This window comes from Brassica napus, chromosome A1 (genome assembly GCF_020379485.1).
Source record: "Brassica napus cultivar Da-Ae chromosome A1, Da-Ae, whole genome shotgun sequence".
NCBI classification, from domain to species: domain Eukaryota; kingdom Viridiplantae; phylum Streptophyta; class Magnoliopsida; order Brassicales; family Brassicaceae; genus Brassica; species Brassica napus.
The window spans coordinates 11,441,294-11,459,505 of NC_063434.1; the positions used below are offsets into that span (position 1 = coordinate 11,441,294).

The following is an 18,212-nucleotide window of genomic DNA, read 5'->3' on the forward strand; positions in this document are numbered from 1 at the left end:
AACTTAGTGGAAACTTGCGTTTTTATTTTGGATACTCGCGTTTCTATTCTAGAAACGCCAGAACTTTCCAATTGGTTATTAATTGTTGTTATGATTTTTATTTTAGTTAAACTATTTAATATTTAAGTATTGGATTTTTGTTATTTTGAAAATTTTATATGGTTCTGATGTTTAATGACAACTTATTTTATTTTCGTATGATTAAACAGAATGACTATTTGTTTATTTGTATTCTAAGATATACTAAACATAATAAAAATGAATGCAAATATTAATCAGTTACATATATATATATATATATATATATGTTTATATATTTATAGACGTTTCTAAAACGTTTCCAAAGCAAAAAAAATCAAAAATCATGTTTCCACGTTTCGACACGTTTCGTTTCCGCGTATTCGTTTTCGTTTCCATGCAACCTAGCTAATAATAATGATGGGACTAATGGTGAAAGATTTGGCGTTTTCATCAAAGGCCATAAAAGGCACGCCTTTCTCATTTGACCAAATGAAGAAAAGCTCTCCCATGTTGAATAATTATTTGTTTTTGACTCCGAACGTGCAACCCAAAAATAGGTTTGACAAATTTTGTTCTTCGGTGATGAAAGTTATAAATGTATGCAGTTGTATTCTGGGAATCTGAATGTTATAAAACCGTTATACTATAGAGAGTTTAAAAATTAAAAAAAAAAGATTTATTATATCGATTCCGCAATTTTTTATCATTTCTTCTATGCAATTTTTCTTTATCATTTTGTTGGTATTGTAATTTTGATTTATGTTTTTATTATTATTACAAATATCAGTTGTTTTATTGTAGTAAAATAAGATTCTTACAAACAATATTTTGTTTTTGCGTGGCCAGGTGAGAGAAAAAGGTGCGTCGGAGTATAAGTTTTAGTTTTAGCCTTATCGTCATTCAAGAAATCGAATCTTACGATGTCACGAATCAAACAAAATTGAGCTTTATTCCCAATTTGGCGAACAAAATTCTTGGAAAATCAAGCTTGTGGCCAAGAAGAACAGTGAAGCAATCACGTGGTATATTCCAAAAAATAAAATCCAGATCAAAAATTGAAAGTCACAAATTTGCTTTTTGTTCTTAGAGGTATTAATAATGGCCCAATGTTGATCTCAGGGGTCGTTATTCTTATATCCCCGATACAAGGTTGAAGGTTATATCATCATTTTCAATGTACGTGGTTCACGTACCGATATATGCATATGTACGTTATATGCTAAATCGCATCTAATCCCGCCACTTGCCCGTACTGTCCAAGAGGCTAGAACATAGATTATATATGTAACAGTCCAACGGAGTTCCTTATATGGTAGAATCCAATTATTCACACAGTTTGTTGGTTAATGGTCAGAACGTCATTTTAATAATAAGGTTGAATGATCACTGGGACATTTTAGTTGAAGGATGGTGAAAAATTTAATGACACGATATTTGAAAAAAATATATTTTACTAAGATCAGTATTACAAATTTACACAACTTGCAAAGAAATCATGTTCATTTGTCAATAGCTATTAACAACTACGCCTAAAGTATTTAGTGACTATCAGTTACAAAAAAAAAAAGGTATTTAGTGACTAACAGTTGCACGCGCGTTAATTAGTGTAATTCGTAATACCTTTTCTTTGGTTATACTCAGCTCTGGGAGACGATATATTAACTAAGGGAATGCTTTTTTTTTTTTTTTGTAACACTACTTTCATTAGAATTTAAACTCGCGGGTTCATGGATGAAGCTACAAAGGATGCGTTCGACAAGGCCTGCTTTGCCAAGGCATCAGCAGCCTTGTTTTCAGAACGTGGGATCCAAACAAAAGACACATAATCAAAAGCGACAACAAGGTTTAAGATGTCGGCAATGATGCCATAGATCTCTGAGATGGGGGTTTCCTCATTCAAGGCTCGGATGAGCTGTAGAGAGTCAGACTCGCACTTCACGGCCCGGAGTCCCTTGGCGATGCAGTAGAACAGAGCTTCTCGAAGTGCCAGTCCCTCCGCGATTAGGGGAGAGCTGACGTAGAAGCAGTGAGACATGAGCGAGCTAGCCTGGTGTCCCTCAGTCACCATCCAACCCAGACCTGCTAGATGTAAGTCCGAACGCCATGCCGCATCCGACTGAAGGCAAGCGTAGTGTGCTGTATCTAGAGGCCGCTGTGGTGGGGGGTTATTCCTTATTATTGGCTCATTTCCCTGCTCTCGGAGCCACTCTTGAGCTGCAGCGGTTGCCTTTGTGATCACTTCCTCCGGGGTGGTGCCCTTGTTGTTGAAAATACGATCGTTCCTAGCCAGCCATAAAGCCCATAGAATCCAAGGCGCGAGAGGACCGAGGGAGATTCCCACTAAGGGAATGCTTTTATATGATGAAAATTATGTATGCAAACTAAATGATTTTGCACTATAGAATGTTATGTGCTGCGTGCCATCTACCATGTGATGTTATTTTCCATAGTTGACAAAATATTTTGAAAAACTACTAGGTACATGTAAAACATCTGGACAGTACTAGAAATGTATATTTTGAAGTACTGTTTTATTGTATAAAAGATGGCATCACATTGCTCTTTTAAATTGTTATCTACCCCCAAGAACTGATACTGGATCAAGTCTGTCACATCTACTTCAAAAACTTACACCAAAATAAAAAATCTACCCCAAAAACTATCACTACAAGAAAACACATCGTTAATGACGGTCAAAAACGTCCCTTTTATGTCGTTAACCATGATTTGAGTCGCATTTATAACATCCTAATAAATGTCCTTAATCGCGTGTCGTAAATTTTTTATGTCGTTAAAATGTCGTTAATTAGTGACAGATTTCTATGCGTGTTTCTTTTGTCCTTATATAGCGACAACCTGTCGTCACTAATATACCACTTATTTACGACATTTGTTTCTGATGCTAAGTAACAACGTACCCATATGTTGCTAATTAGCTTCACTTTCTAAATGTCAATAATTAACGATGCAATGCCTAAATGTGGTATTTTAAAAATTTTGTTTTAAATTATGTAACTAAAAACTTTCAGATTAAACCAGTTTACAGAAATGGAATTGGTTTGCAAAATAAATAATTAAAATTAGTTTATAAATAAAATCTGGTTTACAATTAAATTTGGTTAACAAACTAAACCGGTTTAAACATGAAATGGATTACAATACAAACCTAAACCTAAAAAAAAAAAGTAATCTTCATGCGACTTCGTTGTCTTGCGCCGTCAAGGTATGCCTGGGACTGAAGTGTCGTCATTTTGCTCTGGTCGCTTCAAGACCGTCTCGCTTGGCGGGATTCCCAGCCTGAGGGGATTGAATCTCGATTGATAGCTAGAGATGGAACCAGAGAGTGAGCGGCGATAGAAGCTGTGAGCGGTGGAGATAGGAGGAAGTCGTGAGTGATGAGCGGTGGAGGAAGAAGAGCCGTGAGCGGTGAATCTAAAAGGATGAGGTGAGCAGTAGAGATAAGAGGATGAGGTGAACGGTGGAGATAGGAGAGCCATGAGCAGTGGAGATAGGAGTAAGAATATGGAGATGAGGTGAATGAGTAAGAAATAAAATATTATCGAAGTGTGGAAGGAGGAGAGAATATGAGATAGAAGAAGCTCAATGTGACAAAAAAAAAAAGAAGAAGCTCAATGTGAAGAAACTGAAAACAAATCTGAAGGAGAGAGGAGAAGGGATAGGAGAAATATGAACCATTAGATTAAAAACTAATCAGGGGTGTAGATAGCAATCCTTGCAAAAAGATATTGGCCAATAAGAAATAAGAAACTTTTAAAGATTCAGAAATAATTGTAATTTTATTGCTGGTTAAATGTCGTTAATATGTCGTTTTAAAAACCCCAAATAACTGTAACTCATTTTTTAAGATTCACATAAAGAAAAGTTTACATCTTGCACACACTAATATTTCATTGTAAAGTTCGTATGCAATATCTTTTACACCAAGTTGTTGCTAATAATCGTAAAAATAAACGTAATCATATTTCGTATAAGTCTTATAGAAATCTTGGAATAGCTAGTGATATTTGATTTTTTCAATGAAGGAAAAAGGTAATAATATTGGATATATAATAGTAGGCTATAATATAATAACAAATAGTAAACATAGTATACCATGAATTTTAGATTTGGAGGTTTAAGACAAACATTTGTGGTTTAGGGATTGAAATTATCGTTACTATGTCGCTAATTACTAATGAACTAACGACGGAATACCATAATTATCGTTAACCGGACGCTAACAGGCGTCATATAAATATGTTGTTACTTGTTAGTGATAGTCGTGTGCGTTTTGACTGAAATTAACGACGAATAGTTTACGACATGGTCTTCATGTCATTAATATGTCGTTAAATTACGACAGTGTAATGACGTATACTATAGCCATGCTTTAGTGATGGTTTAGCGACATAAGGTTTACTGCCGACATTATAGTGTAGTTAAAATGTCATTAAAAACCGACATTTGTGTATGTCGTTAATTACCGACGTATTAACGACGTATGTATATCTTTGTCGTTCATGTGTCATTAAGATGTCACTAATTTACGACTGTATGTTGATGTCATTAATTTTCGTCCTTAATGGACTGTTTTCTTGTAGTGTATATTCTTAAATTGTTAGGATTGTGATATAAAAACCAACTAAATTATTCTGATTAATAAAATAGTAAATATATACAGTTTAGTAATTTAACTAGAAGTAGATTCTAGTGCAAATACAGCCGCTATTTCTCTCTTTAGGTTATTCTCTAGCAAAGAATCTAACTTGATATGATGACAAACATGGGCAGCTTTTATTGATCGTTCTTATTATAAACCAAAACTCCAACTTGATTAAAGTATACTCGTCATCATTTAAATTAACTTAAAGGTATATGGAAGAATACAATCCTTTTTGCTTATAAAATATTTTATCTCCATTTTTAGATTAGTATGTCCTCGAGCATGTCGTTCATATGTATCCGCGATTCCTTTTCACCCAAATAAAATGTACTTATTAATTTTCCAGTCCTCAACTCCTCATGAACTATGTATACATCGCATATATGAAATTATAAAAAGTATAAAAATATAAACATGGAAAAGTTAATATCCATGGTAAATGATTTTATTATAAAATAAACCCACAGATTACAAAATTGGTACTCGCATAATCTATCTTTTCAAAACATAGATAGACGTATCAATAACTCATATACACATTTATGTAATGTATGTATGTATTTTTGTTTTGTCCACTAAACCTAGTTTCATCATTACTAGGGGTGGGCGTTCGGGTACCCGTTCGGGTTCGGATCGGGTATTTCGGATTTTCGGGTATTTCGGTATAGAGGTCTAGAACCCGTTCGGGTATTTATGTACTTCGGGTCGGGTTCGGTTATTTTTAGTTCGGATTCGGTTATTTCGGATCGGGTTCGGATATTTAGATTTTGAAAAAAAAAATTAAAATTTTCATTTCTCAAGTTTGTTGTATTTAAAAATAGAACTTTCAGTTAACTAATTTTTTTATTTTTAATAGATTGAATGGTTAATATATTTGGACATAACATTTTAAAACTAAAAAGGCATTACTTTAGTTATTTTTTTAATTTTGGATGTAACTTTTTGCTTATTTTTGAAATAAAAAACTTGACATGCATTTTAAGTGAGTAGCAAATCATTTTTTCCGTAATTGTATGTATATCATATGAACTTAAAGTATATGTAGTATCAATATAAATATTTTTTATAAAATGAGAGATATAAACTAGAAATATAAGGTTAATTATACATATGTTCGGTTATCTTCGGATATCCATTCGGGTTCGGATATTATCCGTTCGGGTTCGGGTATCCAATCTCTCCTTATTCAATACCCATTCGGGTATTTTGCTACTTCGGTTCGGATTTCGGTTCGGGTTTTTTGGATCGGATTCGGATGCCACTTCGGATATCGGGTAAAGTGCCCACCCCTAATCATTACATTATTAAAGCCATAACGCACCAGCGCGCTTAAGCATGGGAACAAGAGAGCGATTAAGGTGAAGGCTCATGACTTGATTGGCTCCACCAACGAGCTGCCCTCCTATGTACACCACCGGTACAGCTGGGCTGCAGCCAAGCTGAGCCAATGCTTGTTCTATCTCGTGTCCTCTGCTGATCTCGTCGAGCTCATAGATCGTTGGGTTCACGCCAAAGTCTATGAAGAGAGTCTTAATTGTGTGAGACATGCAGCACGAGTTCTTGCTAAAGATCACTACTGACTTCTCGGAGATCATCTTCTGTAGCTTATCCATTGGTGTTGTAATGATAATGTTTGTTCGAGAAGAAACTCGAGAGGTAGAAAATAGTTGTGTTCTGATTGAAATGAGAGGTTACGGATGAAAATTGAATAGCCAGAGAACTTATAGAAAGAATGTGAACTAGCTGGGTTCAGATGAGAGCCAGGTGACTTTGAGTTTATGTGTTTCATGTAGTGAATGGTCTATAAGGATCCTCTATTTATAGCTTTCATGTTACGAGTTTAAACTTATGAAGCCTTTTTCGAGGACAAACAACTTTAGCACTAGTAAAGTAGCCAGAAAGATAATGAAAGATAAAAGAAACAGAAACAATGAAAATTGAGATAGTGGACGATGTTCGAAAGTATTATAGAGTTTCATTCCTCTTGCCTTTGTGCCTCTTGCAGCTAGAGAATAAAAAGTGCAACTATCAACTAATTGGGTAAAACGTACAGATAATAAAATCTCTTAGATCAGATGTGACTGTGAGGAATATTTGATACGGACGAACAATGTCATGTCTTTGATGCCTTATTTTCAGTGTCTTTTTTTTTTACGTCGAACGGCCATTCTATTACTCAAGCTTGAGGTGGTCTGGGTAACCAGACCGGAATAGAACAACCAATAAAAAGTAATTCTCTTCGAAATGTCTTAGCAGTCTTAGCTAAAAAGTCCGAAAACTGATTGCAGTCTTAGCACTAGTAAAGTAGCCTTATTTTCAGTGTCAAAAGACACATTTATTCCATAATTACATTATTATTTTCCATGTAAAAAAATACATTGCATTTCCTTATATTATATGAATATGTACGTTTTGTTTTCTTAAATAAGGAACCTATATGAGGAATACCCTAACAACTGAAATTGCACCTATTCAATTTATACTAGTTTTTATGTTACATTATTCACTATTTTGTAATAATTTCTAAAGAAACATATTGACAATGGGAAAGGACACACAAGATGAAGTCAATAATGTATACAAGTAAAAGTAATACTATATGATAATATTTACCCATGAAAAATATTATAAAAGCTGCATCACCGTCCTCTGCGCAGACGCGAGATCGTGTGGTATATCTCCAGAATAATCTTATTCTTGTTTTTCTTTTTGTGCTTGGTGATTTACGTGGCTTCTTTACTGACATTCAAATGGTTCTTATTTTTCATAAAATTTCATCATAAATCAATTTGGGGATAAAGGAAAAGAATTATGATTCTTGACATCGCAGAGATTCGATATCACTTCTCCAGGATAAAACTCATCAACGGAACAAAACTCAGATTCTTATTTTATTAAATGTTTTATCTGTTTCTTGATGTACGTAAGGTGGCCGAACTGTGATACGGAGAGTCATTATTCATAAGGAGAAAATCTGCATATACATTGAAGTCTACTATCCATGTGCAAAATATACACAAAATATTACATAAACTTAACTTATTCTAAATTAATCTACAAATTTACATATCATTCTTAAATATACAGATATTGATTTTTTTTTTCTATAAAAGATTTGCTTGACGGAGGTATATTGTCTGATCTTTATCTAGACAAAATTTAGTGTTACCTACACGGCTGCATCAAAGTCAGCCTCACTTGTACACGTCTAGCTAGCTAGTATCCTATTTAGCTCCTTTGAATCCATATCTTATTGCCAAACCTCGTGAACCGGAGGATCTACATTCACTGAAGTAAAATTAACTTGATAAATTGAATTTTCTTTTTAACTCCCGAAGTACTTGTGTCGAAATGTTTTGGGAACTTATCATCAAGTTTCAGCATTACCTCCAGTAAAATGTCGTAGAGATTTTGGTACAAACTCACTATGTCTAGAGATTTTGGTACAAACTCACTATGTCTTAGCAACTCGCTATAATGAAACATGACGTTTGGAATTGTTGATACATTGGACAGGCTTGCTGGATCATGACAATTCACGGGTGTTGGCAGGGGCGGATCTAGCCTCTATAATAACATGGGGCAAAAGGTATTAAATAGCAAAATTATAGTAGTTATAGTTGATTTTCAACCAAAGGTGCATGGGACGATGAAGACTAAACAATCTAAATTTCTAAGTTTTTTCAATAAGACTAATAAAAATTAAAATTTCTGTATGTGGCACTTGTCCCGCCTAGTTGTAACCTAGGTCCACCCCTGGGTGTTGGCGAAGGACTTGAAATCAGAGTTTCCATTAACTGAGCTTGGGGACAAGCTCAGTCTTGCGGATGGGGGTATTCATATGCCTCTAAAGACTTATTAGAGGAAGAAGAAGCGCGGGAAACAGTTGATGGAAGCAGCAGAAGATCAAAATACTGATGACGTGGACAAATAAGTCAGTTAGTCAATGACATATGGAGGGAAGATAGACTCTGATTTAGCTGGATGTTTGCTGTTATGATTTATTTTCAGAATAAATTTCAGTGTTGTTGCTTTAGTTTGTTTCATATTTCATGTTTCGAATTGAGTGATTTAGACTCAGAAGCAGTTTCTAAGTTTTATTAGAAACACTTTATCTTAACACTTTTAGCTCTAGGACACTTTATCTTAACCTATTCCATTCATCACTGACTAAAGTATAACTAGAATATAATATGTATGACCCACTGATTTTTCATCATCTATTCTTTCTCAGATCTTGTTTTCTTTTTCAGTCGACTAATTTCATATAAAAAACTCATTTTTTAAGAACTTCCATGGTGCATCATGTCATCTATGTCACAGTTCTTCTTCGTCGTGCTTCTTGGTCCTCATCTGTGACCCCGATGAACCTAAGCCAAGCTCGATCTCGGTAGTCTTCTCCTTCACACGACCAAGCTTCCTCCTCCATGTCGTGCTCCGCAACTCATCCACCTCGCGCTGTGACAGTATGTCGTGGTGGTTTTGATGGTCGGAATCCACTGTGGTGCTGTACGGTGAAGCTCGAGCAACAATGGCCAAATCTCATATTTTCACATTTGGTTCTTTATTTGTTAAGGTTATTATCAATTTGACCCAAACTATCAAACTTTCAGATACATCTTTTTTAATTGTCCTAAAACTTTTATTTGTTCAATCCAATCCCTATAATATACAAATATAAATTTAAAATGTAATATAACATGTATGTACACATTGTGTACATAAAATTGACCTTATCCACATGTACAACAATGCATATGTACAATGGTGAAAACCATAAATGGCTATTATAATATCCACATTTACACATATTCCACTATATACACCCTACATCAAATATCCACATATACATATATTCCACAATATCACTTGTACGAGAAACATAGAGTTGCAATGATGTAACGTAAGTGGCTATTGGAATGAAGACGTATAAGAATATGACCAACATTTGATGTTTCCAAATTGTAATTTTGTTTTAATTGTGATCTTGTATGCAATTGTGGTGCAGTTTGTTAATATCTAAAGAACATATGTAGTGTACACATGTACACTTTGAAGTTGATGTATATATGTACACTATGAAATAGATGTATGTGTACAATATGAACATTTAGATGTTACTATTGCATCTTAATTTAGTTAATCTAGATTATTAAAGTAGCATTTAATTGTTAATATTGCATTTGCAAACATAATTGCATAAATGAGAGTGTGGAATGCATAGTTGAAATGTTTGAGCCAAAATCAGAGAGAAAATCTGTGTATCTGTAAATTGGGGCAAAATCGTGATTAATCAAAAGCTAAGGGACCAAATCGCCGTAAGAAAAAAGTCGGATAAATCATGTTCAATGATTACGACTGAACAGAGATTGACCGTGAATGAGCTCTGGTGTGATTCGCCGGCGGTCGCAGAGTAGGAGCAGACTGCAACGGCGGAGAAGAAGACTTAGATGGTGCTCTCACGGTGGCTTGGAGCTTTGATTGTGTGAATAGGAGCTTCATGGTGGTTTCAATCGTGGAGGAGGAGAGCTTTGACTTGGAGTTGACCGATCCTTCTCCTCGCCGGAATCTGGAGCAAAGCTCGGTGGCTCGAGGAGCAGGCGATGACGAAGCAAAGGAGAGACATGGCCGTAAGGGAAGAAAATCGTGACGGATTGAAAGCTGACGACGGCTGAGATTTGCGGAGGAGAAAGCTTTGGCTTGGTGATTTTGCGGCGAATAAGAAGACGTGACGAATTGGAGGAGGTCACGGCGACGACGGAAGTGGCTTGAACAGAAGAATCTGCTGGTTTGAGTTGCTGAAGAAGAAGCTCGCTGAGTCATGGAAGATGATGTTGCAATTCGAGGTCTGAAAGATTATTTTTTTGGATTCAATTCGAGGTCCGAAAGATGATTAAGGTTTTGATTTTCAGAACAACAGAAAAAAAACAGAAAATAGAGATGATGAATGTGGCTTTTGACAAAAGAATAAATCAAGTAAAAAGTACAAAAGCAAATCCAATGGTTAGGAAATGAGACATATATAAATCTTGTTAACTGTGTCAGATTTAATTTGGATCATTGAATGGAAAGAGAGATGTATGGTTGATGTTATGCTTAGTTACAAATTGACTTATTGTTTAAGAAAGAGGAAAGTTGTTAGAAGGAAGTGTTTGGATCATTGAATGAGATTAATTAACTCTTTGTGTTATAAAAAACTTAAAACTGCCTCTGAATGTAATTCTTTTTTTTTTCCGAATTTGTGATTTTTCTTTCGAATTTGTGAATGAGACATTTTGTCTTGAAACGAGACCTCTTGATGAGACTCGTATGAGAGTGCCTTGGAGAAGCTCGCGAGAGTGAATCTGATATCTCTTGAGTGCATATACGAAGTTGTAATCAAGTTTCGTATTGATTTGAGATATGTTGAGTTTGTTTACAATAATTGGAGATATCAAATTTACATTTATCCATATTTATACATTTTCAAGTGCCCCAACATACAAAATATATTTTATAGATCCTTGCATGTTTATATGAAAATATATAAATATAAACAGGGGAAAGGGGAAGTACAACATTAGCCAAAATCTACCTACAGGTTTATTACGTAAGTACATCTCTATATTTAATCAAAGCCATAACACCAGGGCAGGCTCAAACATTTTACTGGCCCTGGGGGAAAATAAAAAAAAGTTAGCATTTTACATATAAAATTGAAATGTTGATATTATAGCTACAAGGTAAAAAAATCGTTTTCATTTGAAAAGATAAGCACAAACGATAAGATAAAACAATCTTGCTGTTTTTATAGCTTTTTTTCCTTGAGAATGAGATCATTTGCTTCTAAAAAAATCTTCACAATATAACATCGTTCTGCAAATCTGAAAAAAGAAAAAAAAACAATAGTCATCCTAAAAAAAATGCAATACAATTTTTTCGAGCTTTACTCTATGCAAAATCACATATGACAGTTTCAAAATCAATGCTTTCTAAGACATTCTTTACAATACATAAAATAGCTAAACCATTCAAAATTTCTTGAAACATCGAAGATCTTAAATAATTTTTCAACAACTTTAATTTTGAAAAGCTCCTATCTGCTGAAGCTACACAGGTGTAGTCAAAAAAAATTTCTAAGCAACAAATTCTAGAACTTCACTAGGTTCTATAGGTACACCAGATAAAGTCGTTTGCAACATTCTCAGTTCAGAAAAAAGATCATTCAAATCAACATCAGAAGAATCAGCATTAGTTAATTATAATTTGGTAAAAATTTATACAGATTAACATAAATAAGATTTTGTTTCCATAAAATTAGATTTGTAACTTTCCTATTTTTTTTAATTTCGTTTTACTTAAAAGTTATATTTATTGTTTACAAAAAGAAAAGTTAGTGTTCAAAAAAAAAAAAAAAAAAACAAAAAGAAAAGTTATACTACTAGATTAAAAAAAAATATGGGCTCCGGACGAGTGCACTGCTGGCCCCTAGTCTTCAGCCGGCCCTGCATAACGCCCCAACCCGCTTAAGCATTGGAAGAAGAGAGCGATTGAGATGAAGACTCATGACTTGATTGGCTCCACCAACGAGCTGACCTCCTATGAAAACCGCCGGCACGGTGGGGCTGCAGCCGAGCTGAGCCAATGCTTGCTCTATCTCATTTCCTCTGTTGATCTCGTCTAACTCATAGATCGTCGGGTTTACACCAAAGTCTAAGATGAGAGTCTTGATTGTGTGAGACATGCAGCACGAGTTCTTGCTAAAGATCACTACTGACTTCTCGGAGATCATCTTTTGTAGCTTTTCCATTAGTGTAGTAATGTAAAAGCGTGTCCCGAAAGCAACTTGGAAATAATGATAAGCGGATGCTAGATCAGCGATGAAAACTGCAAAACAGCTAGTGGAGAAAGTGTGATATCTATGGGAGAAGATGAGAAGTGATTTTGTGTTTGTGTGTTTGATGCAGTGGATGTTCTATAAGGGTCGTATATATATAACTTTCTAAAGTAAGTAAGCTTTCATTCCTCATATTACGGATTAACTATAATGAAGCCTTTTTCTAAGAGAAAAGTGTAACTATCAATTAGTTGGGCGAAACCTACAGATACAAAATCTCTTCAGATTAGGTGTGAAGGAATAATTGATACGGACGATACATGTCATATCTTGATAGTACGTTTTTTTCGGTCTCAAAACACATATTAATAATCACATAAATATATATGTTCTCCTCTCACCTAGACTAATGTTGAATTTGCATCAGTTTGTACATGATATATATATTTATCCTTTAGTTTTCCCATTGGGTTGGTAATTTTCAATATCATATATACAAACAGATGTAATTATGAATAAGAATGGTAGTTTAGGGATGCTTAATTGAGTTTGTTTGTAAAGATTAAAAAACTGTAAGAGATTTGTTTCCGTTAAAATGAGTTCAATTCTTAAAATTTCTAAATAAATCAAAATCGATACAGTCCAGTATCTCATTAATTAAAATGAGACAAAGCCGAGTTAACGTAAGCTTTTTTGATATGAGTTAAAACCACAATCCTACTATATAAAAGGGACTAAATTCAAAGCTTATGGGACTATCCACCTCAGCCAAAATATTCTCATCCAAAAAAAAATTAAAAATAGATGTTATTTAGAAGATAATTAACTAACATATGACTTTTGATATTTCTAGAAATTTTAAATTTGTAACTGCTAATTTATTAATAGAATCATATATATATATATATATATATATATATATATTGAATTATGTTCTATTTTTGATCGTTAGACTTCAAAGGTAAATAAATTATTAATTTATAATATATATAGTTTATAACTTTATATTGTAGTTATAAATAAAGAGAAAATAACCGGGAAGGGTGAAGAAGCTCATGTAATAAAAGGGACTAAATTCAAAGCTTATGGGACTATCCACCTCAGCCAAAATATTCTCATCCAAAAAAAAATTAAAAATAGATGTTATTTAGAAGATAATTAACTAACATATGACTTTTGATATTTCTAGAAATTTTAAATTTGTAACTGCTAATTTATTAATAGAATCATATATATATATATATATATATATATATATATTGAATTATGTTCTATTTTTGATCGTTAGACTTCAAAGGTAAATAAATTATTAATTTATAATATATATAGTTTATAACTTTATATTGTAGTTATAAATAAAGAGAAAATAACCGGGAAGGGTGAAGAAGCTCATGTAAAATTATGTAATTAAAATGGTAAAATGGTGAGTATGATGAGGTGAATCTAAGAATCATCCTACTATATAAAAGGGACTAAATTCAAAGCTTTTGGGACTATCTACTTCAGGCAAAATATTTTTATCCAAAAAAAAATTAGAAATAGATGTCATCTAGAAGATAATTAACTAACATACGACTTTTGATATTTCTAGAAATTTCAAATTTGTAACTGCTAATTTATTAATAGAATCATATATCTATATTGAATTATGTTCTATTTTTAATCGTTAGACTTCAAGGGTAAATAAATTATTAATTTATAATATATACAGTTTATAACTTTATATTTTAGTTATAAATAAAGAGAAAATAACCGGGAAAGGTGAAGAAGCTCATGTAAAATTATGTAATTAAAATGGTAAAATGGTGAGTATGATGAGGTGAATCTAAGAAAATTTGTTGTACAAATTATGGTGCTTTCTTCGTCCACTATAATAATTTAAAATAAAAATATATATTCACATAAATAAGTCAATATTTGTTGTTGTTTTTGGTAAGATGTTAAGATTATCATTTTCTGAAAGGTTACACTGTTGTTTTTAAACAACTTTTGATAGCAAGGAAACAAAAACAACCAACAACAACTCAAGGTAAAAAAAACCTTAAGAAAGTCTTATACAAGAAAGATAAAAAGAAGTAGAGAAGAGGAGAAAGAAGAACTTGATGGGTAAGAGAGGAGACGGTCACGCATCATACGGTCGAGAGAGGCAAGGATGACTAGTGAAAGTGAGGAGACAGCTGTGAACACACGAGCATTACGCTCTTTCCACATCAGGTAGATGGCTGACTGAAAGTAGAGCTTGATGACTGGAGTAGCATGCGCATCTGCGTTGACGCGAGGTTGATTAATCCATGCTGCAACAGAGTGTAGATCAGCCGGAGGAGAAATCCAAACTTTAGCAGCAAAAAGCTCCTATATCAAGCGAGAGAAAGAGCACTCAAAGAAAAGATGATGGTGAGTCTCTAATTCCAGATTACAAAGGACGCACGTTCCTGAGACATTTAACCCCCAACGCCTCAAGCGATCCTTGGTTGGCAGTCTTCTCTGTAAAGCCAGCCATGATATAAACGCATTAGGTGGAATATGTTCCTTGAACCAAATAGTCTTGTGCCAATATTTGTTATTGATAGTGTTTATATTCTTTTATGACATTAGTATCCATATTTTTTAGTAAACTGATCCAAAGAGATTAGTTTGTAGAGCGAACCAAACGAGGATTATAGTGTTTACTTTGAAAAAAGTAATTGGTTGAATGATAGATGGCGTGCGTGCTTTTCACATGGAAATCTGCACATATATTAAAATTGTAAGATTTGAATCATAGAGAAAATATAGTGTATATGACTGAAGTTAGGTCATTCCGAAATTAAAGATGGCTAAAAATTTTCTTTATCAAAATGCATAGATGTGAATCTTATATGAATAGAGTTCTCTATTGTTTATAGCAGTGTAATAAACTTCGTGTGTAAAGGAGAAAAAATGTTATATAAGAGAAAAAAAATTATGATTTTTTTTCTTGTGCCTATAGGCTCTTCGCAATTTGAAGAAGAAAGAACATATTGTGTGAAAATTTTTGACTCGGTCAAATTTTATAATAACGAAGGTTTGTGAGATTGTCTACGCGGCCTCTTTATTCAACAGTCAAAACATTATTCTCGCTAAATTTAGGGGATACAGCTATGTTTTGTATGATTCTTCTATCTCATTCCACGAGGATAAGGCTCAAAGGAACAAATAGAAAATAGCTCTACTGTGATCCGGAGAGTCATATTCTATAGATTTCAAGGTGATTATAGCCCGTACGTAAATGTCTTACGTAAAAGTACGTATAATCGTATCGCATCCAATATACAACGACGCCGCCATACCATGGTATATTCTTATATACATTTATCAATAATATAATATTTAATTTAAATTAGTATTTTAAAGTTAACAATATAGTCGTATTTTCAGTTTGTAGTTTAGAATCTCATTGCATATTTGAATGAAAAACAGAAGTAAATTCAAAACATAAATGCTTTGTTCGATTTTAAACTGTTAAAGTAGCAGTCCTGATTTCGCTATATAAGCATCAATTCTAAGTGAACTTTATTCAAAAGATATACACAAATTCAGAATTTGACATCTCAAGAGAAACCATGGTGACGAGGAAGTCGAAGGTGAAGAAGAGGAAGGATTGGAGAGACAGCCCCACCGGTAAGAGCTAAAGTGATTCACTGGAGAGGGAGAGACGGAAACGGCCGAGCCGTCGAAAGAAAATCTCGTTCAAAATTTAGGCTTACAACCATTAGAATTTGCTAGGTAAAATGATAGCAGTCATGTTATGCACCCATAGTTTCCCAAGTTCAATTATCTCTAATGTTTTTTTAATTAATGATGCATATATAAAAAAATTCTGGCTTCGCTCATGATACCATTTTCATCCCTATTATATTAAAATAGAAGCATTTGCAATAAATGTATTTACACATACATTAACACGTGTCAGTTTTACAATCATTTCAATTTTAGAATGTTTACGTGTCAGTCTCACAATCATTTAATAATTAATGTGTTCACACATTAATTTTTTTAACTCTATCACAAATAATTTAATATGGATCTCTCGCCCAAATGAAATAAGTTGAATCCAATCAATAGGTTTATTGATTGATTCAGAGCACAGCGAAACAAAATTAAATCAAGGCAAAGGTGGGCTTACTTTTCCTACGTTGGGCAATAGCTAGGTTAGAGATATTCATCCTCATACCGAGGATACCATAGATAGCTGGCCTCCCCCTAGTGAAGCTCAAGGCTTAGGTTAACCCACTTCTCACACACTAATTTTTTTAATCAATTTATTTTTAGTTTTCGTATTTTTAACATTTGTATTAGTGAATTAGAATTCTCTCTCGGGAAGTACTTAATAATATCATTGTTGAAAGAAATAAATTACAAAATTATTAAGATTCACATCAACTAAAATGTCAGAATGAGCTTTTTTTATAGAAATTGATAGTTTTGTATCTTGCCGAACTTGCCATGGTTGAGGTTTATGCATACGAAAGAAATAAACAATTGTGATTGGTTATAAATTACGAAAACTGAGGTAAAAACGCCACACACAAAGTTGGATCTTTAGTGTAGCCATAAATTATTTTTTCTTTACAGAGTTTTCATATCAACTCAAGAATTAGAACATATAATCAGATTGTTAAAAAAAATCAGAAATCATAAAAGCTTTAAAAGAAAAGAAGTTTTGTGAAATCAATTGAAAAACAAAATTCATGTACCGAGTGAAGAGATCACATTATTTTTGACGCAACTCTTACCCATTTCACTCGATTGTATCGTGTTTTTTTTATCATATTACCATGAAATTTTATAAGAAAGTACATTTTATTGGTTATAGACTACGTCAATTTTTTAATATGTCCAACAATATTGACACGACGTCCAACCATTTTTATTGGTATTCTTAAAATATGGTCCAACAATTATATATGTAAAATAAGCCTAACATATTAGTTTTACATTTATTTATTTTTCTTAATATTTGTAGAAGAAACCAAGTCTGCGTAAAATATTTAGATCCAAAGAACCGAACCGAACTTGATTGGAAAGTAAATACTAAACACAAACTAAAACTAATTAAGTACTCAAATGGATCTAAAAGTTTAATATTCGGATAACCAGACCCGAATCCGATCCAAACTGAAATATTTTGGATACCGAAATTATCTAAAACAAAATTATATACTTAAATATATTAGTTATTTAAAATTTTATATCTATTAGATATCCATTAATATGAAAATATCTAAAATAACAAAAATATGTTCAAAATACTGAAAAATATATTTTCTCCATCTAAATATTTAAATTGAACTATTTTTTATGTGAATTTAAGTATTTAGGCTTAAATTATTTAAATTTATGTTTTATATTGTTTTTATTTTCAGATTTTGAGTATTAATTGTATATTTTGATTTTTGTTTAAAAAATTACATAATTAAAATAGATATCCTAACTCGAATCAGAACCGAACCTTCAATAGTTCGAACCACATCTAATCCAAATTCAAACCGAAATTTTTAAATATCCGAATCATATTTAAATTCATAATTCTAGAAATCAAAATCTGAATAGGTCAACTGCATCCGAATGGATATCTCAATGTCCATTCTTTGAAAAAGTTATACTACAAATCTCTTATTACAAGTAAAATAAATAATTTAATCAATTATTTACTCTGCCGTGTTATTAGTATTATAAGAAATGTTCAATGAC

At 33.0% G+C, this 18,212-nt stretch overlaps 3 protein-coding genes across 3 annotated transcripts; all 3 read right to left on the reverse strand.

Moving 5' to 3' along the window:
• Positions 1-1,732: 1,732 nt before the first annotated feature.
• Positions 1,733-3,518, reverse strand: LOC106355411. Its single transcript, XM_013795371.1, has 2 exons — positions 3,251-3,518; positions 1,733-2,361 (listed from the first exon to the last, which is right to left on the reverse strand). The coding sequence occupies exons 1-2, from the start codon at positions 3,516-3,518 to the stop codon at positions 1,733-1,735; spliced, it is 897 nt and encodes a 298-aa protein (XP_013650825.1).
• Positions 3,519-5,779: 2,261 nt separating this feature from the next.
• Positions 5,780-7,039, reverse strand: LOC106356597 (monothiol glutaredoxin-S4-like). The gene has a single exon (XM_048772296.1). The coding sequence runs from the start codon at positions 6,295-6,297 to the stop codon at positions 5,989-5,991; it is 309 nt and encodes a 102-aa protein (XP_048628253.1). The 5' UTR covers positions 6,298-7,039; the 3' UTR covers positions 5,780-5,988.
• Positions 7,040-12,071: 5,032 nt separating this feature from the next.
• On the reverse strand, positions 12,072-13,240 carry LOC106356600 (monothiol glutaredoxin-S4-like). Its single transcript, XM_048772363.1, has one exon. It carries the CDS (start codon positions 12,471-12,473, stop codon positions 12,159-12,161), a length of 315 nt encoding a protein of 104 aa, XP_048628320.1. The 5' UTR covers positions 12,474-13,240; the 3' UTR covers positions 12,072-12,158.
• Positions 13,241-18,212: the final 4,972 nt, after the last annotated feature.